This window comes from Perissodus microlepis, chromosome 14 (assembly GCF_051167445.1).
Source record: "Perissodus microlepis isolate ML-2025 ecotype Zambia chromosome 14, ASM5116744v1, whole genome shotgun sequence".
NCBI lineage: Eukaryota > Metazoa > Chordata > Actinopteri > Cichliformes > Cichlidae > Perissodus > Perissodus microlepis.
Window position 1 is genome coordinate 30,585,460 of NC_140474.1, and position 21,802 is coordinate 30,607,261.

General features: G+C 40.1%; 1 protein-coding gene across 1 annotated transcript; it reads right to left on the minus strand.

Moving 5' to 3' along the window:
* Window positions 1–7,681: 7,681 nt before the first annotated feature.
* On the minus strand, window positions 7,682–20,508 carry prss16 (serine protease 16). Its single transcript, XM_084950163.1, has 13 exons — window positions 20,448–20,508; window positions 19,645–19,820; window positions 17,858–17,957; window positions 15,508–15,637; window positions 15,042–15,165; window positions 13,323–13,400; window positions 12,978–13,025; window positions 12,757–12,876; window positions 10,317–10,481; window positions 9,939–10,080; window positions 9,391–9,570; window positions 9,077–9,231; window positions 7,682–8,206 (listed from the first exon to the last, which is right to left on the minus strand). Exons 1-13 carry the CDS (start codon window positions 20,506–20,508, stop codon window positions 8,135–8,137), a joined length of 1,551 nt encoding a protein of 516 aa, XP_084806289.1. The 3' UTR covers window positions 7,682–8,134.
* Between the last annotated feature and the right edge of the window lie 1,294 nt (window positions 20,509–21,802).

Here is a 21,802-nt window from a genome sequence, read left to right on the forward strand (position 1 = left end):
CACGCCCCCCCTCATCCCTCCTCCTCCTCCTCCCTTTCCTTCTTTCCCCCTCCTCCTTATCCTTATCACACACACAAACGCCAGAGAAGAAGAAGAAGACGCAGACCCCCTCGATCGCTTTTTTGTTTTTATCTCCGCGCTGATTTCACTCCTCCACCCCTCCATCCTCCCCCTGCAGCTGCGCGGTTATCATCTCGGGATAACTGGGGAGAAGAATAGCGATAGCTCACACTGTTTAAGAGAATCTATGAAAATTCAGACACTTTGAAGGTGTGTGATCACCTTCACACACACACACAACAAAGACATTTCATTAAAAACGGTCTCCCTCTGAAATATGGGCACTTTAATCACATGTGCAACAATTAGGACTTGAATTAGAAAGAGAAAGCTGTAGAAAAATAACGCTGGTTTGCCTTCGGCGGAGTTCATCTTCACTAATTATAGGATTAAAGTTGGTCTCGGTGAAGCTGTCCCTCCTGTAGCCTCATAAATAAGTTTGGAGCGTGCTCATGACATTTACAGGCTCACAGTGTTTTGCTGTTTTTGTTGACGTCCATTCAAGGGCAGCCTTTTGACCCAAATCAAATGCCACCCTTTGGCCCTCTTTCTTAATAGTTGTTGTTGATTGAAAGACTTCCGAAAATAAAACCATTACGCGTAACTTTCATTTTAACCAGAAAGAGAGAAGAAGAGAGAGGGGGGGAACCTTTCAGATGTTAGTGGCATAGCTAAACTCACCGTCTTGTGTTGTAAATGACATCTAAGTAACATGATAATTATCCAAAACGTTCTTTTCCCCCCGGGCCCTGCTGTGAGGGGCCAACAGGCGGCGGCTTTTCAATCAGCAGCGGCTTGGCGGGGATCAGGAGGCCGGGGCAGGCGGCTCTGTGGGCGGCACGGTGTTTGGCCGTAGGGCCGCCTGCGAGGGCCCCGCGTCGTCCCTGCAGCCGGGGAGGGCTTTCAACTCCGCAGGGTGCTGCTTTCCTACGGGGGTGATCACAGAGCTCGGGCCCCCTCCTACACTGAGCCACGATGCCATGTCAATGGGCTGGAAAAGGCGATCCAAAGCTTGTTTTCTCTTTAACAGGTTAAATGAAAGGATTAACACCGAAGCGTGTAACATCTGATGGATTCATCTTCGCAGGGCTTTAGATTTTCCTCGAACCCTTTCCACAACACAAATAGCCTACTGAATTAACATCAGTTAATTTTTTAAAAGTTTTTTTTTTCAAGCCCTTAAGACTACAGTGACCCGGATGGCTGACGACATACACGAACATCAAAAGTTATTGATTTCTTGATCAGATCTTGATCCGGATTTTTCTCAATCATTTGCCTGAATTGGACCACAAATCTTCGCACTTTATCCAACAGGCTGTTTATCTAAACACAGATAACAGCCATTTACATCACAAACACTTAAACGACCCATCACTTTTATCACAGCTGTAACACCTCCTTTCACTCACAGCATAACAACACGTTTTAACACAACATATGTTATTAAGTTTGTGCTAACGGGTAACACGGCTGATCTGAATGTTCTCAGGGAGGCACACAGAGATGCCCCAAAATAACTCACAGAGCAAACTGCAGGGTAGCATTTATATTCACCTTCAGCTGGTGGCTTATCAACATTCATTAGTGGTTTATTAGCTCTTCATTAGTCATTATACAACACTTCCCTTGTTCTGCACAACCAGATTGTAAGTTAGTAAGACTTTTCTCCTTATAACGTCCTAGTTATTGCTTAATAAGTGAAAAACTAGTTATTGGAAGGAGGTCTCTTTAAATTTTCAGAAACAGACAGACTTAATTTAACACTACTAACTACAGAATATTAGATTAAATATTCTGATATCAATTAATAAATGGCACATTAAATGTTAATTTAACCTCTCTCTAACAGGTATTTATTGTTTCCAAACCGTGAAATAATAGTTGGTAATACTTGGTAATTATTTAATAATTGAACATCATATAAATAGGTATTGTAAGTTCACAACTACTGCTTATCAAACTCTATAAATGATTCATAAAGACTGTGGAGTGAACATAATTTGTAAAGTAAACTTATATTAAAAATGCTTTTGTTAAAAAATGTGTAAGACAGCAGGTAGAGTGGAATCATAAGACTCCAAACATGAAGTCTGTGGCTCATTGACCTCCTTCAGTCACTGTTATTTTTTCTTATTTCTGCTTTGTGTTTACGCTGCCATCTGTTTGGTTATGTTTAGTCTTGATTAGGTTGAGAAAAAGATCGTGATTTAGGCTGAAATACAATGCAAGCAGCAGTATCTGACATCCTTTGACCAGTGAGGACAGGCTCACTGCTCAGTAATGAAATAACGTTCAATCATTAACAAATACATAATATGGTATTTATAAATATTATATGTAGTGTAAGTGTAATTGAATGCTATCCTTACTGTCTATTATCAGCTATTCAATTAACTATCAGTTTAGACATAAACCCTAAATTGATGGCATTAACATAAATTACCCCCTTGCTACTCACAAGTATGCATTATTAATGATTACTTGTTTGCTTGTTAGCAGTAAAATTCATGTTTTCTACAGTGTAATGTCCCACTATTTATCAAGAGTTTTTAGCACTTGTATTTATAGTGTGTTATTGAGTTGATGAATATGTGTGTGTCCTGAAAAAGCCTTAGAAAGTGCATTGTAATTACTAACCATGAGCCAATATGCAGTTGATAATCATGTTGGAATAATTAATAATATTATTAATAATAATAAAAATAAATACTTATAGATATTATAAAGTGGGTTTGTTAATATAAAGACTTGAAAATGTGTGCGTTCAAACAACACATCGTGAAACAAGTTTACAACATTGAAACAGTAAATTAGCTCTTGTAGTTAGGATTCTATCTTTGCTATATTGTTGCTTTATCAGCTTGATAAAACAACAACAAAAGTTGCACCACCTCTACTATGTCGAATAGATTGTCCTGTGTCTCTCCCCTTACCGCAAACCGGTTGAAGCAGGTGGCCGCCCCTCCCTGAACCTGGTTCTGCTGGAGGTTTCTTCCTTTTAAAAGGGAGTTTTTCCTCCCCACTGTCACCAAGTGTGCATAAGGGATCATCTGATTGTCGGGGTTTTCTCTGTAAGATTGTGGGGTCTTTACCTTAAAATATAAAGCGCCCTGAAGTGACTGTTGTTGTGATTTCGTTCTATATAAATAAGATTTAATTTAATTTTTTTCACCTACTAAATGTGCGATTCACTGGGTTGTTTACACAACCTCTTCCAAATGTGCACAAAAGTCTCTGTGGGGTTTGTGCTTAATCATTTCTTAATTTAAAATAGATGACTTACTATCGCTACTTTGTTAGTTTTTCCATTCCTGACAATCATGACATGATTAAAGACTTTTCATAGATCAGATTAAAGCAATATTAATCTTTATGCAAAAGCTTTTCTATACATGCGTGTCAACAAAACAGAAGCCTTACTCGTATACCATAAACTAGAATTCCTTTTGCTGCCTTTAGAGGATCCCCACCTTGTTCTTCTTATAACAAGGTGTTTGGATGAGTGTACATTTTCAGCATAATTATTTAAAACCCAGTCTGAACATGAGGTCACATGCTATCACTTGTGCAGTAATTCAGTCCGTGTTTGGCAGACAGTGCGACTGCATGTGCGGTGGCTGATAAAAACGTAGTATTGGCTTCTTGTCTGACTCCCAGGTTAATTCAGCTTTACGTGTTGGCCTTGTGTTGTTGGGGACCTTGTGTAAAGAACGGGCTCGCTCTCTACACCAAAGAGCTGAAAATCAGTCAGGCAGGTTCACTGTGGGACCATTCGCCATGTCAGGGCTGCTGCAGTTATTTGTCATTCCCTGTCAAGGCTCAGGCGCTCTCTCCACTGCACAAGGCCTGTTGGGTGCACGTGCTTGCAGTAGACCCAGGAATGCATATACGTGTTTGTGTGTATGTAAATGTGTGTGCTCGCTTGCTTGTTTGCTTGCGTGCTGGAGGGTTACTGTCAAGGTGGTGCTCTTCTAATCTGGGCCTCACTGCAGGCGATGCCCAGGGCTAGAAAACAGAAAACAACAGGCAGAGTTGTGTGTGGAACTGTTTGAATGTGAGAGCGCATGTGTCTTTATGTTCTTCTTGTGTGACACAGGAAAAATAGAAAGAGGGTTTGTCTGTAAACTCATCAAGTTCCCAGCAGAATTTCCTCCCACTTTCCTCTTCCTGTTCTCAGCTAAATGCAGCTGCTGCTGCAAAAACAAATGTGACATTGCCAGCTGTTGACACTTTTAAAATTCCAGTCCATCCTTTTCATCATCTGCAAGGTGAAAATCAGCCACCTCCAGCAACTGCTGCTGTTGCTGCTGCCCCATTTCGCAACAAAACTCTAGTTTTACTCGACTCGAGAAGGCCACCCAGCCTTGTTGACTTCAGTGACTCCACCATTAAGAAAATATGGCTGCCATGACCTCTGGCAACCACACTGAACCACCCAAAACATCAGACAACCGTAAGCCTTTGCCGCCTGCTTTGAGAATGAGGGGATGAGGAAAGGAACAAGAGAGAGGTAAAAGTGGGGTGCAGAGTGCATTTTTATGAGTACATGCCTATCTAGTTTCTTTTTTGTCTGGCTGTGTGGACATAAAATTTTACCCTCCCTCCCTCCCTCCTTGCCCGTGTTCCTCCATCTCTCTCCGGTTTTCTTCTGGCATGCTGGCCAAGCAAATCCGCCCTTATCGACCTGCTCCTGCAGCCTGTTTGCAAACTTTCCCCCCAGTTTCTCTCAGTCCCCTCAACCCGTGTCATTCATCATCCTTCATGTCCCCGCTGCCATCTTACCATATTTCCATTCCCTGGTTCCCTCTGCCTTCTGCTTTGCCATATTTTTTGTCTTTAAAGGCCAAAACCACCTTTATTCCCTTCAGTTATTTTCTTCTCTTCCATTCTTCCCCTCCTTCTCCTCCACCACCTCCACCCCCCACCCCTGGTCCCCACCCTACCCCCTTATAGATGGAGATTAACTGGGGAGAGCAGCGCCATCCGTCCTCGTGACTGTTTGTTGTTAAGGAGATGGATGGAAGCTCCCTCTGCCAGCCCCACGCAGCCGCAATTACACCAGCCGCCATGATGGATGGAGGGGAGGGAAAAGGGGGGTGGTGGAGAGGAGGGAGCCACAGAGAGGGGGGCATCTATCACACCCCTTAATCTACCTGTCACTGCATGGCTTGCATGGGTAGAGGAGGGGCCGAAGGGAAGAAGAGAGTCGGCTTTACATCCACAGCTGGTCGAAGCTTCTTTTTTTTTTCTTAACACAAAATTTCTTTTTCTTTTTCTTTTTTTTTTTGCAGAACTTGGCCTGCAAGAAAGGGACATTAAATATCCCGATCAGTTTAATTGATTTCCCAGAGCCCACTCAATTCTGCTGAGCATACCACGTGTGTGTGTTTGAAGTGTGTGTGCATGTTCGGCGGGCATCAACAGGTAATGAGATGCAGATTCTATTGCCCTTTTGAAGAAACCCACACTTTGCATAAACCTCATAACATATACATATATATCCACACTAGATCTCAAGTGATAAACATGCAGAAAGGTGACCACAATACACACACACAGTACCAAACTAAGTTGTTTAGCATCCCCCCCCACACACACACACTCACCCCTCCAACATTCTGAGCTCCTTCTCATACCTGTTGAAGACATCATGACCTATCACAGAGTAAATCTGCATACATCACCTGCAGCACTTCTTCATTTTTCCCCCCACAATGGTGCAGAAATGTTATGAAAAGTAATCTGAGGTCTCCTTCCCTCGACCCCTCCTCCTCCTTCTCTCCCCATCTTCCTCCTCCACCTCCTCATCTGTCCAGAGAAGAGAGAGAGATGGGATGGAGGGATTAATACTCTTCCGCCCAAGCCAACCCTGAGAATGATAGATGGACAGATGCAGGAAGGGAGTGGAGGAGGAGAGAGATTAAAGGAGAGAAGTCTGAGGGTTCATAAATCCAAAAGGGTAGAGACCTGGTCCGCATCACACACTAATAAGATCTGCAAGAAATCTATGATGAGGAAGAGAGGTGGAGTGAAGAGGAGGGAGAGAGATGGGAGTGATGTAATAGCATTAGATGTAATCTAATCATGGCAATAAGATGTGAATGGATGAGTGTGAGCATGGTGATTATGCAGAAGAGGGATGGCAGTGCGTTGATGAAGCTTCGAGGCCTTGTTATTAAACAACAGATCAACAGACAGGCCTCACTGGGGAGCTTTCTGCTGCAAAGGCTCCATAAAAACGCTGTGTTTGTCGTACTTTTTGACAGATTTTATCACACTGGCTGCCACCAGATGAAAACAAGAAGTGGTAACACAGTGGGTGCTGTATGGCTGCACAATGTCTCTGTCTGAAGTAAATGTAAATCAGGAAGAAAATGTGTGTTGATTGAAATGAATCATTCTGTGTGTCATGAAAGCTATGTGCTTCATCATGGTCGTGTAGGTGTGTGTGTGTGTGTGTGTGGCAGCCATCAGCATGTACAGAATCAACTGTAAGTGCATTAAGTGCAGTCGTGCAGCCTGATCTGACTTGGAACAGATAGAGTGCTCCTTCACCTCCCTCCTCTTCTCTGCGACCCCACTGCCACCAACCCCTCCCCCTCATCCCCAACTTCTCCAGCCTCCCCTCAGTCCACTGGGCCACATTTTTCATGGCCCAGCTGTCGTAGGGCTTTGATTGGTTGGCCCGGCGGACAGATAGCCGATAGGCTCTGATTAATAGTTGAGGCCCAAGAACTTCCTCATTGATCAACAGGACAGGCTGCAAGAGGGGGAGGAGGAGGAGATAGAAAAAGCATGCCCTGTCGCCCTGCAAGTGCTGGCTGATAATCCAGATAGTGGAATTTGTGGCAGTGTGCGTGCATGTGTGTGTGTTTGTTTGTTTACTATAGTAAGTAGATTGTTAAAAACAGAATGAAACAGAAGCGCTGGGCTGAAAACTATATATATATATATATATATATATATATATATAAACACAGACACATTTACCAACAGCAAACCTCTGGCGGTCCTTTATGGATACAGCAGTGTGCCGTGTGGGTGTGTGGCTGAGAAGGAGGAGGGGGGACTGGAATGTAAAATAAATGCTTGATGTCTGATTCAATTACTTGTTTAGTCCATTTAAATGCACTTTCATTGTGCTATATGCCCAGCATTTGTTACAGTATCTAGGTATGCCTGTGTTTGTGTGTCTGTGTGTGTGCGCTTGTCCCCTCCTGCTGTTCTGTCCAGCCTCTAGCTGATTGATGATCTTCACTCCCACGGGGTCAGCAGGGTCACGACCTCCCACTTTTGACCCCCCTACTGAGATATTCTCTCTCTCTCGCTCTCTCTCTCTCTCTCACTTACACACACACACACACACACACACACACACACACACACACACACACACACACACACACAAACAAGGAAACAGATGGCCTTGGGACAATTTCCTCACCTTTCTGTCACAAACAGTCTCCATCTCATCACATCCGCAGAAGTTCATTGATTTTAACAAATGTAAGCAAAAAGAAAGAAAAACATCAGAGCCAAATGCTTCAGATTCGCATGCTTACTGTATTTCATCAAAAACAACACATAAGCCACTCAGGACTTTGATACGCAGCGCCTCAAGAAATGGGTTTCATCATGTAGCAATATCACACCCTAGTGACACTTAATGGTTATGACAACTGAGGAATACTTCAAAAACAAAACTCAGCTAAAAAAAAAAACGAAAAACATTTTATTTTACTAGCACCATTTAAAAATTAATCAGTGAGAAATGGCTGTTAGGAACACAAACCTCTAAAAACTCAATCAGCCTAAACATCAGAAATGTTCAGCACAAAGTCCAAAATAAAGACATAAGAGGAAAATCTCAAAAAGCACAACACATAAATACACAGATCGGCCTCTGTGCTGTGAGATTGTTATAGATGGACAGCAAAGGGGCAGAGAACAGGAGGGAGGAAATGGAAGATGATGAGCAGGAGAAGGAGGAGGCGGAGGACAGATTATTAACTATTTCTTATCAGCTTCAGACGAGGGTGATAAGGGCTGATCGGGTTATAACGTGATCTGATCAGGACGTTCCTTTCTCCAGCTTCTCCTGGGCAGCTGTCTTTAGCCAGTTAGCCACGTGTTTTTCAATCTCCTGAGAGGTGGAAAGATGAGAAAGAAAGGCAGACATACATTAAGGTTTTTCATGTTTTTAATGCTACAACTGCTTGAGGATTGTTACCACACTATACCGCAAAGCAAAGGTGCTTCCTGTGTTAGTATGTGGTTTAAAAGGCTGGTTGTGATATGGGATGCCTGCAATGTGTGATTTGCAAGAGTGCAGTAAGCACTTGATTTGTGATTGTGCACCACCAAGCAGCACTTAAGTGGTTGTTTTGTGCACTATGATATATAAATCACAACTAACTTGAGATTTATAGATTATATATCTATATATATGCAGGACAAAATCCACAATACTGTGTAAAAATGCATTCCAGCATTTAACCGACACTTTCACAGTATAGTTTATTGTATCACGAGGCAGTATTTTACAACTATGACAGTTATTAAAGCTGGAATTACCTAATTTCTCTTTAAAAGAGACAAGGCACGCTCTGGAAATATATGGTGTAAATGCTGCAATGTAATTAACCAGCAATGTGCAGTTGCATGTATTTGACTAGAGAGTGCATCATCTTTGTTGTTAACTCATATCAGATGTTCTACTTCTAAAGTTTGGAAGTTTAATTTAAGTTCAAAAATAGCTAAAACTTTAGGTAAAATGCACTGATTTGAATTTTACTTTAAAATGTGGGCATTGTGGATTTTGTCCTCTGTTTCTTAGGCTGAAATAACGTCAGGATAGGATCTGTTTGCTCTTCAAGCGCACCTCTGTGCTGTTTTAAGACAGACATGGAAAGAGAGGAAAATATGCTTTAAAGGATTACAGCACTGACTGGTGTGTGAAGCTGCTCTGAAAAATGCTTTTCAGATTGAAAACTTCTCAGTGAGGCGTGGGTACCTGTCTGGCTTTCGTGAGCGAGCTGCGGTCTGTGACTCTTCTACTCGACATGTCAGCGCAGTGAGCAGTGTCCTTAATAAAAATTGTCTGGGCCTCCTCTCCTTCCTCAGTCCCGTCCTGCACCACCGACAGCGTCTTCCACGGGTCGATTCCTCCTGTGGCAGTGATAAAAAAAAGTCTTCAACAGTCAAGAAAGTGCTGCAGCCCTGCTGGTTATCTAAATATGTAAGAAAAGGCGGTATTCTCTGTCTCGCCTTACTTTTGTATTTTCTCTGTAAATGTGCTGACTTTGTCTGTAGTAAACCCACTCTCACCATTAACATAAAGGATGCTGTGTGTGTGTGGGTTGTCTCCTCCGTAGTAAGTGTTTGTGAAGGCAATGCGAGCAGGCAGGGAATGCTGGGAAATACCAAACAGCGTGGTACAGAGCTTAGTCTGATCCTGCAGGGTCAACATCCCAGAGAAAGGACAAGTGGCGTCCTCACAAGTCTGGTCTACAAACACGAAAAGGGGTTCAGGGAAAAAAAATCACTGTATGATAAAGAAGTGTTAGTGTGTGTGTGTGTGTGTGTACATGTCTACATGACTTTGTGAGGACTGAAAATTGGCATGCCACTATACTTGTGGGGGACAACAGTCACTTATGGGGACAAGATGCCCATCTCCACAAGATTGAAGGCATTTTCCAGGCTCAAAGTGCTGTTTTAGTGTCAGGGTTACAATTAGGTTATGGTTAGGTTTAGGCTAAGGGTTAGGCATTCATTTTTTGATGGTTAGAGTACGCAGCTAGGGAAAGCATTATGTTAATTAGATGTCCTCGCTAATATATGAAAACAAGTGTCTGTGTGCGTTTGTGTTGTACAGAAGCCAAATTCAGTGCATGTCTGGTAGGTCCACTGTCTCTCTCCTCTTCTGCCGGCATGGACTGACGTGTCCATCAGATCCTTCATTGATTTCTCATAGGAGATGTCCAAACACGGCTCCTTACTGGTGAATCGGTAAATCTGTCAAGTGCAGAAACACATGCAAAGAGACAAAAAAGAAAAGAAACAAAACTAGTAGACAGATGTTGTGGGAGTTGCATAAAGGTAAAGGCATAAAGGAATCACAAATGCTTGCACTGCTTGTTTTTAGCTCTGAGAGGGACAGCAGACATACAGGAAAATGGCTCAGCAGTGACATCTGGTGGCCACATATCGACATGTAAAGGGGGAGAAGGAGCCCGCTCTGTTCTCCATACCTGTGAGAGTTTAACAAGGCGGTTGTAGGCTTCCATCTCATCCTGATATTCCTGGCTGCTGTTGGTCATTATGCCACAGAGCTCATTTATCGACATGAGTACCCCCTCTTCATTGTACTGCACTGCTCCCATGAAAATGTCGGCCAAGCTTTCCATCAGCTCAATCTAAAGTAAAGGAATATGTTATTGTCCACTTGCATAAAAACTGGAAAGAGATGGATACAAATAAAGGAAAGAGTTAAAGAGAAAGAAAACAGGATTAAATGAGGAAAAATATCGATTGCCAACTAGGAGACTACGTGTAAGTAAGTTGAAAAGTACACTAATATTTGAAGCCCAGTGTTCAAATAAGAGAGCAAAATAGATTTAGTGAGCAAATTTAATGCTTAAACTAATGAACATACAGTAAATAACTTGTTAACTTTAGAAGATAAATACTAAAAAGTGAATGATATTAATGGAAAGTTAAAAGTAATGAATAAATGGTAACAAGAGATTAACATGAAAAGTTGAATCTGTGTACAGTGTTTGTTAACCAGCCTAAACACTTTGACAGCCCACACGCAGTCAATACAAGTAGGCGAACAATTAAGCCCACTTTATGTATACTATTACTTAAAAAACTCTTTCATTTGACCTGGACTGTGAAAGCAGGGCTAGGTCTAAAAAGAGAGCTTTCCCAGGGATCTGGAGAAGCCATGAACTGCTATGGCCAGCAGTTTAGTGGCCACATTATATTGAATGTGAAAAGTAAAGGAGGCTTGCATCCTCTTTCAGTTCAGGTTTTACATATCGGGGTATTATCAGGACATTATTTGGAAGTGCTGCTTCCTCAGAAAGCTACTTTCTCTTTATCTGTGTGACAGATCAGATAACGTTTGGTTGAAAATGGGTTATGAAATATGAAAGTGATCCCAAGCACAGCAGCAAATCTACAACAGAATAGTTGAAAAAGAAAATAATCAAAGTGCTGGAATGGACCACTGGTCCAATTGAAATGCTATGGTGGGACCTTAAGAGGGCTGTGCATAAATAAATGCCTGCAAACTTCAAACAACTGAATCAACATTGCAAAGAAGAGTGGGCCACACTTCCACCAGAACAATGTGAGAGCTTGATAAAGACATACAGAAAATAGACACTTCAAGTTACTGCTGCCAAAAGTGGTTCTACAAGCTAATAAATCATGGCGTGTGCTCTACACACTGCTTCTGCTTTTTGGGGTTAGCTTTTGTTGTTGCTGTTGTTTTTCATTTCTGTTTTCTGGCCTCAGAAAGGATCATGCTAGTACATACAGAACACCTAATGGCTAACACGGCGGTCCACAAGAAGAACTGTTGACAGTACACGGTTTAAGTTCCAGTTTTTGAACCTCATGTCATGACTCCCATTTTGAGCACCCTCTTCAGTAAAGTCTGGACTCAGTGACCCATAGCTCTTTATTAGTCAGGCAATGTCATGGTCCTGAGTCTGCTGACTCAGTGTTTTGTGTTTCTTTATGCTTTTGTTTATTCTGAGTATGTATTCTGTTATGATTTGTTAGGTTTCTGTTCTGTGCCTGCCCTGGTCCCACTGTCTGCTTGTGAATCTGTCTGTTTAGTTCAGTGTCATGTCTGGTTCTCTGTGTCTGAGTTTCCTGTTTTATTCTGAAGGTCCCCGTCTCATGTGAGTGTGTTCAGTTTACGTTTCCCCTGTCCCGTCAGCTCCGATTTCTCCCAGGTGTGTTGCCCTCCTGTCTCTCATCCCCTGATTACCGGTGTGTGTATTTAAGCCCTGTGTGTTCTCCTGCCTGTTGCTGGTTCGTCTGTGTTCCAGGGTGTTCAGTTCCGCCGTCTGCGTCTCTCTGCCCCGCACGCCGTTTCTTATGCTCTCAGGTTTGTCATTTAGTTTTCCCAGTTTAGGTTTCTCCAGTCGTTTGTCATTCCTCACCGCCTGTTCTGTCACTGCCACTTCTGTAAATAAACGTCACGCTCATCACCAGTCCACTGCCTGCATTTTGGATCCGTTTCCTCCTTCACCACACGGCTCGCCCCGGCAGCCGTGATAGGCAAATGAATAATTTTGAATTAACCTCCATATTTGTTTAAATATATTTAGCAAGAGAGCAACACTATATACTGGACAAGTACCATATTATGTTTTTCAGTGAAGGTCTAGCAACTACAGCTTTGGCATTTTACCATCAAGTTGAACTTTGCAATAAAATGCAATAATATACCTGACAGTTGTCCTATGTTTATCACAGAAAGACTGTAGACAGGTTTAAAATAAAGCTGTGCTTTCTTTTTCACGTGATTGCAAAGGTTCAAACAGCTTATTACCAGCATACAGTGGGGAAAAAAAGTTATCACAAAAAGTGTATATTTAATTTTTTTAAAAAGCAAAAAATGAACAGAACTACGTGAACAAGAGCTTGATGTCCATCAAAGCATGTCATCACCTGATCATAAGGATCCTTGGGGATTTGACAGCATCCAAAGTCTGAGGCTACCTGGTTGATATTTCCACTCATCAGTGCTTCTTTCACTGCAGCAAACGCTTCACGCACTTTAGACAGACACTGCAGGAAGTGGATGGTGTGAAGTTAACAGACAAAAGTAACAGACTAAAATCTAATCCCTGACACATGATGCACAGACATGAAGGTGGCAGACTTCTCACCTTCTCTGAGCCACCAACTGCCTCATTCAACAGGCTCAAGCCAACAACCTGAAATAGAGGAAAGGCAGATATGTGATTCAAAAGGAAATGAACTTCAGTAGACACCTTAGTTGTTTGGAGGGATGTAGGTACAACAGAGGAACCTAAGGTCAAGTCCTGGTTATGGAGGAACCTTTGTGGTGTACTGACATCAGAAGGGAAAAACTGGACTTGATCACAGTTACTTCTTTGATGGTGAAAAACACATTCAGCTCATAAGAGTCAGTGATGAAAACACAAAGAAATCAATAATAATTAAATGAATGGTGATATTAAATCCTGTGACCATGGTTTGTGTCATATTACGTTGTTATACTCAGAAAAGTCCAGCTTTGCCTTGACTGGAGCAGAGGAGGCCACAGCTCCATACACCAGATTGGGAAACTGCAGTACAGAGCGAGAGAAGACACACAAAAACAATTAATATATTTCTGTTGAGTTTACATGATTTTTGTAAAACATGAAGATCAATGTTAACAACCTGATAATCTATACATGTCTTTATATCCAAAGCTTAACATGTAACATTCCTCTCCACACCGTTACACTACCTAACACATGACTCCGCTTAATATGGTGACTGAGCTTGGTTTAGCTCCTTGCTTTTGCTATACAGGGACTAATGCAGCAGTCAAATCCATACTTGAAAGTGGCTTCATCCTCAGATGTTCTAAAAGTATTTCCTAAAATCTTCTTTACCAAACACCACTTAAAGACTTCCTCTTTCTTTGGGAATGAATTCATTTAGAGCTGCATGCAGGCTATGAAGAGTGGAAGCAGCAATCGATGTACTTCTATATACAGCGCTGAATATATGCTCCTTCCTGATTTCTTATTTCTTTTGCATATTTCTCACATTTGCAAGTGTCAGATCATCAAACAAATTCTAATATTAAACAAAGATAACCAGAGTAAATACAAAATTGCAGTTTTGAATATTTATTTATTGATTAAGTGCTTTTAAGAAGTAGGTTTTTTTGTGTGTATTAAAAGCTATCCAGACCTACATGATCCTCTTTTTAAAAAGTAATTGCCCACTAAAACTAATAACTGGTTGTGCCACCTTTGGCAGCAAGAACTGCAATCATATGTTTTTGATAACTAATAATATGAGTCTTTCACATCACTTTGGAGGAACTGGAGGATTTTTGAGCATGAACGGCCTCTTTAAGGTCATGCCAAACATCATGAGTCTGGACTTTGACTAGGCCACTCCAAACCCTGACGGCCAGACATTCTCCTTCAGGATTTTCTGGTAAAGTCCAGAATTCATGGTTTGGTGAGCTTTCCCCCCTTAAATCACTATTTAAAATACTGCATGTTGTATGTACTCTGCTTATATTTGGCTAATATTAAAATATGTTTGATTATCTAAATTATGCAATTCAACATGTGAAAGATATGTTAAAAAATCTGGAAGTGGGAAACACTTTTTCATAATGTAGTTGATTTTAGTCTTTTTATGGGATTTACTAACAAAACCATAGAGGTAGCATAGTAACGTCATGACCTCAGAAAGGGTACTGATTAACTCTTTGTCTAGAAAATCATTGCACAAGAGTAACCACAAATATTCACTTAAAGAATCATCTTCTTTTAGTTTGTGGACTTGAAAATGTAAGTAAAAAAAAAAGCAAGTGATACATTCATATAGTAAGATGAGATTCAGTACTTTCTTATCTCCTCAGGGTATAAACAGAAGAGCATCTATGAATTATTGCCTGTCTACAGTTCTTCGGAAACAAATGACTCATGCTGTGTCTTTCCCTAAACTAGATCTTTCCTGTCAGTATGAAATACAAATATGTTGCTCTGATCTGTTTTTGTAAAATGATATAGAACAAAAAATATCTCGGTCACAGTATCAGGAAGAAGAAGTGTTGTTCCAGAAGAACAGTCAATAAGCTCTAAAATCTTTCTCTGTCTTTTATAGGATTGATTTTTAAAGATTGTGAGGTGCTGTATTTTAAAGTTTGAAGCCTTATGCATCTTTGAATGCTTCCATATGTAAACCATGTCCTGTACCTTTCCTCTGAACCAGGCTGATAGAGCTCCAGAGTATGAGCCTCCGAAGCTGATCCATGTGTTTCTGTGCGTCAGATTGAAGTTATGGCTGATGTACTGGTGGAATGCAGCCAGGTCAGCAAGTCTGAATGAAAAGAAACAAATTACAAAAAATAAAGTGCACATGCATCTAAAGAGGTCTGCACAAAAGTCACGAAGACAAATGTAATCAGATAGATGAAACGACAGAGAGAATCAAATGGAATCAAATGTACAAAATTACATTAGATTTGCCTGACTTACAAATAAAATTACTGATAGTCTATGTCCTAATGAATCCTAAGATAGACAGGTGTGCATTCATATGCAGGAGAAATGCGATGGGAAAGATACACATTTGCATTATGAACACCCACACACACACCCACGCACACACACACACACACACACACCCACACACACACACTGGTAGAGAGTCAGCACTAACGCCTGCTGGCTGCTTAGGTCTGCCAGGTTCTCTGTTTTGAGGCCATCAGGGTTAATGCTGTCACCATAGAAACGATGCTCCAGAGCCAGAAGTAGAGCACCGTGCTCTTCAGCCATGTCACTATGGTGACCTGGGAAAACATGTTCGAAGCAGATAAGATTCATTTTGAAGCAAGCCCTAATATTTTTTTAGAGATGCAGGTACGGTACACGAGAGGCTTAAAAGTGAGTGTAACTTTAAAAAGTTACAAAGTGTGATGTGTCCAGCTACACTGTTAAAGTCCTGCTACGGTCTGAGCAAAAATATGGAAACTATTAAGTGGTAACTAATGACTATTTGCACTATTGATCAATTTTATACAATCCGGATGATGCAGTTTAATAAATAAGAGTTTATAATATTCAATCACACGATGTACTGTAGATACAAAACTATGTTAAATATATACTAACTGGACACAAAATGTAGAAATCTAACAAAAGACATGCAGAGACGCATTGATTATAACATGATTCCTAGAAAATATGAATAATTATGAAATTCTAATTAATTGAAATAGCTGCAGCTCTGTGGTTTTTTACGAACTTTGACCTTTACCGTGAAAGATTTAAGGTCTGTAATTAATTTGATTTCAGGTTGAAGTGTGTTTATAGATAACAGGCTTTTACAGAGAATGCTGATCTTCTCCATATTGCTGTGATATTTTACACTTCCTGTTCACTATTCTCCTAACGATTCTTCTTCTCTTTGGTCATTTCTTGAAAGAGGCTCTGGGGCTAGACTGTTTGCACATTTGAAGACTAATTTCAGAAAACACAAATGAATGAACTCTCGATATATATATTTTTTTCATTAAAATATGACAGTGGTGCCATCAGAAAGGCTTTTCATCTATAATCTTCTTGATATATGAATGGTGACGGTGATAATTGAGCCTGTACTGCCATACAATGTGAAAAACAAGAAAATATCAAAATGATAGTGTTGAATTAGCTGTGAAAATAAGTATAATTTCTTGTCAACCATCATTTTGGCATTGTGCTTAGAAAAATCCTAAATGATCTAAACTATTATCAAAATAATGAACTAATGATTTATAAAAACCAACATCTACATGTAGCTAATAGCTATAGCCATTCAAATACAGCCTCCTCCCTGACCTTGCTGGACCTATTAATCACTTTCCTTATTTTCTGTCATAAATGCACTGTGACTGCTGTCTGTGCTCATATTAAACATGGCCGGTGTTTATAAAAATTAGGTCAGTCTATAAATTGTAGTAATCACTGTGAGGATAAAGCTCACAGGCTTCAGACTGATCTAAATCCTCAGTATTAGACATTTTTTCTGTGATTGGATCTGTATGATGTCATAGAGAAGGGATAACTATAATAAAAAGTATGCATTTTATTTATATACACCTTCCAAGACACTCAATGATAAAAGCAATTAAATAACAAAATCACAGTATGGACAAACTGACAAACTGACTGAATTAAACATCAGTGGTTCATAAAATTAAAATTAAACAGAAAAAGCAAGTTTAAAAAAAGTCTGTTTTAAGGCTTGCTTTAAAGATAGGGAGAGAATCGGTGTCGCAAATGTGGAGAGAGTTACAAAGACAAGGGGCCAATCGGCTGAAAGCCCATGGTGGTGAGGCGAGCAGATCAGGAAGATGTTACAGAACGTGAGGGAGTGGCAATGTGCAGAGTATTAGTGACATGGGATGTCATTAATATGACGATCTCTGCAACACACTTTCTGGCTATATGAGTACAGAAGCTCTGCTTACCAGCTTTTCAAGTATTCTGTTTATGTGGGGAAGCCAATCAGAAGAAAGGTTGCTTATAGGAAAAATGGACGAAAAGGGGAAGGGAGGAGGACTTCAAAGAGCTTGCAAAGTGACTCTATTAATATATAATAGGTCTTCTTTAAAGTTTTGTCCTTGTTAAACAACAATCTAGGTAATATTAATGATTAGTGATCTACTGTATATTACAAAAATGTTCCACAGTATATTTTTAGCAGTAAAGTATGATAACAGGTGAATTTAGTATAGAAGCACTGTTTCTGTGTGTTTTAAAATTGTAACCCAGTACCAACATCTACTTTTTCCTGTCTCCTATACACGCTTCTCTGGAGGATTACGGGTACTTACAAAACAAGTTTTAGGGTACAAAAAAGACAAAACACAGATATACTCGCAGATGAGCATCACTTTACCTCCAAAGTTTGATTCTTAATTCATTATGTTGCCAGTTCTTTGAGTGTTTTGAACACTGATTTCATATGCGTGTCTGATCTGTGAAAGGCACAAACAGGTGATGATATGTGCTGTATTTTACACTACCTGTCAGAACATCATACTCAACGAGGGGTCCTTCTCCCCCAATGTAGAGAAACACCGGGCCATCAGGATGCTGCCAGTATGCCTCATTCACAAAGAACCTCTGGAGGACATTGAGAAAAGTACAAGAAGAAAGACATGCTTTATTTATGCTCGCCCAAACCGGCAGCAGTGCACATTCAAGGACTTGCTCTGAGTAATCCTTTACTTGATGCTGGAGTGGGCAAATTTGCACATTGGCAGCCTCAAATGGCTGCAAGAGCTAAATGAGGCCGAACATTTCAGTTCATGCTGTCAGGAAATGCCACCCTGTCACTCCCTGCTGAATCAGGAGTGATGAAAAAGGTTGATCTAGTCTACATTTCTCTGAATGGACCGCTCACTCTCTGCTTCTTAAGAACCACAGCAACTCAGTTTAGCTCTTGTCTCCACAACAAAGTGAAAGCAGCAGGGTTCAGTGGGACGGGACACTTGCTCTGCTGCACGCAGCCTATTTTGCGATTTGAGCTGACAGGGCATCTGTTTTATCAGCGTCACTGCAATCCAAGCAGTCTTCAGAAATATCACACGATGGCATCTTCTCCAGTGCTTTAAATAAATTATGGCCTCCTTTTGGTTCACAGGATCTGACTGATGGAAGAGTTCTCTTATCGTTAACATAGATTTTCAAAGACCTCTCAAACATCAAGCCTTTAATTATCAGCACCATGCACTCACACTGGAGAGGTCTGTGCCCAGAAGTGAAATGTAAATTTAGAGTCATATTTAAAAAGTAGAAAATGGATATCGTCCATATTTAGCCAAGCCAACATTTGATTCTCTTTGATGCAATGCCTACAGATAAGATAAGACGATATACTGAAATAACATCAAAAACTAACATTTCTTAATATTCTTCATTATCTTTTTTTAAAAAAAATCCCTAATAACATAACCACACCATTTCAAATCCAAAATATTAAAAAAGGGGACGAGATGCTCTTAAGGGAGTGACAGGCAGACTCTAACTTTGATCAAACCTCTGGCATGCTGTATTATTTTGTCTGTTTAAATGTCATGCCAAAGTTGGAAGAAGCTTTCTGAGGCCTTCAAAGACAAGCTCGAGCTTATTAGTCTAACAGAGAATAAAAAATGATTTCTAAATTTCAAACAAAGCAAACAAAACTTGAAGTTGGTCTGGATTTGGACTGGCTGCTTCAGCAAATTCAGCCCGAGAAAAGACAACCTGAAATAGAAATTCTCAAGAACCACAAAATATTATCAGAGAACCTGTAAATAACTCTTGTAAATGGTGATACCTAAAAATGCAAATTTTACACATACAAAGCAGGCGTTATGAAATGATGTCCTCTGAAGGGAAATGTGTTTGCTGCATACTAAAAATAGCATTTTGGGAGAAGAACCAAGTATGAAGCACTGTGGTGGAAATGTTCTTCTGCATCAAGTCAACGAGTGCTTGAAAATAATAAGATTGTTTATGTGAAGGTTTGAGCTGAACCTTTTGTAATGATAAAGATTCTAAACACTCAGATGTGAATCCAAGTGGGAATCAAAGATGTCAAAAAAGTCATTACAAAACACCTGTAAGAAGTTATTTTTGCTAGAGCAATAGCAAAATTTCCTTTTTCCACATATGATTATTTTATATATTTTTCAGTTACATAAAAGTTTTGTTGTTTTTTTAAAAAAAAATCTCATTAAGTCTTTTTCTTTTACCTGTCTTTAAGTGAATAACCTTTACGTGTAGGCAGGGGTGTGAAGCATTAAAGCATTGCTCAGTGTTCCTCTACCTGAGGGAAGGTGTTGCTATTTTGTTGGTTGAAATGGTCCAGGGGCTGGACAATCCAACCCTCCTTCATGTGGTGGAGAGGCTGATGAAGACTGACTGTGAGCTTCAGGAGAAGCTGCTTGTTTTTCTGAAGCTGGTTGTCACGTGCACGCCTCTTGATCATCCTCAGAATCTGTCCTGTTAGCAAAAAACAACAAACAAAAAAACATAGGACAGAAAAACAACTGTGAAACTGCTTAAATTAATGAATCTAAACTTGAATAGTTTGTAATCTAAATCATAAGCTAAACATAATTTATGCAAAATAATGGAGAACTTGGCACCGTCTTAGCTCTGTTGGCCAGATTAGTGATATGAACAGGTGAACCATATTTTGTTATATCTAAACAACTGACTGATCCTCATGTGACTGAAGATGATGAATGAATCTAAATTTGTCTGTCATGGACTGCCCAGTGTGGGATCATCTTGACAGAGAACAGAACAAAAGGCAGAAACATCCAAAAAAGAGCTTTGAATGACATTCAAGAAGTCTGGAGAAATATTCCTGAAGACTACTTAAAGAAATTACAAAAAGATTTGACCAAGAGGGTTCAAGCTGTGTTGAAGAATAAATTCAGAATTGTAAAAAACCCTGTTTTTGCCTTATATACTATATTGTATACATTTTAAACATTTTAATAAGCAGTTATTTCTTAATTCCCTAGGAAATTATGAAGCAATAAGGAATTGGTCAAGGCCTGTGCACAGTACTTTATATCAAGATCTAAAGTATCACATTTAGTGGAATTTTCATTAACTCACCAGAATAAACAAAGTTTAAAAGTAGCAGAGGAAGGAGACAGCGCAATGTTAAGAAATTCATCTTAAATTCTATATCCACTCTGTAACACACAAGACGTCACTCTGTGGGTCCCATATATAGTCCCTGAAGGGCTCCTGTGTGTGTGTGACTGTGTGTGTGTGTGTGTGTGTGTGTGTGTGTGTGTGTGTGTGTGTGTGTGTGTGTGTGCGTGCGTGCGCACTAATAAAAACTGCTCAGCAGAAATTAGCATCAGCCTCGTCCTGTAATTAGACCTCTCTGCTTTGTAACAGCTTTTTTTTGAATGGTTGAGTTACAAAGGGCAGTTTTCAACTTTTTGCGGCTTCCTAATTGGAAGTAGTGAGAGATACTATCCTATCTCCACACAGAGGCTCAGTTCATATCTATCTATCTATCTATCTATCTATCTATCTATCTATCTATCTATCTATCTATCTATCTATCTATCTATCTATCTATCTATCTATCTATCTATCTATCTATCTATCTATTAAAACATACAATCCAAATATTATGGAATGACACCATTACATTCAGGATGTGTACAATGTTGATATATCTGCCAATGCAAACTACTCACCAAGAGGTAGTGAGACTCTTACCTGTGCGTAACTGTTAAGTAGTTATGAAATACTTAAAGTTATTTCTCCTTTCCTGCGATATACCTAAAGTATAATTCAAATTACTTACAGTATAATTATTTCTTCTTTGCACTAAAAACTTGAATCATTACTAGTGTATCTATCAGTAAATATTTGTAGGTAAATACAAATTATACTTTAATACTATACTATATTATATTATAGTTCTACCAGAATTTCAAATTAAGTCTAATAGATTTTGTATTACAGTCTTTTCTGTTAAAACCTTTTTAATTTGGTTGTCATGTCTGCCTCGCAGAGCTGTCTCACTGACTTTTCAATTGCAGACAGCAGCAGCAGTGACAGCAATTGCAATGTTCAAGGCAGCCAGTGTGGCAGCAGACGTGGTAAAATTATGAGCACAGAGCTGAATGCTAGTCATGTTAGCCAACTCTACTTTGGTTGTGTGAACTTTAGCAGAGAGGTTCTGGTTCAAATATCACAGTGGAATCTTTTGTTTTTGTGTTTGTTTTCTCAACCCCCCCCCCCAAAAAAAAAAAAAAAAAAAACCCTCCAAAACAAGATAAGAAATCAGGCCCAAGAGGAAAAGGCACTGCTAACTCTGTGCAGAACGACCATCTGCGTTATCTTCGGTATCACTTGCAGACATCTCTATGTCTTGCAATTTGCTCTAAGTGAGCGCTGATGAAACCCACGTACATGGCAAGCAGTGGCATGTTTCACAGGTTCATAAT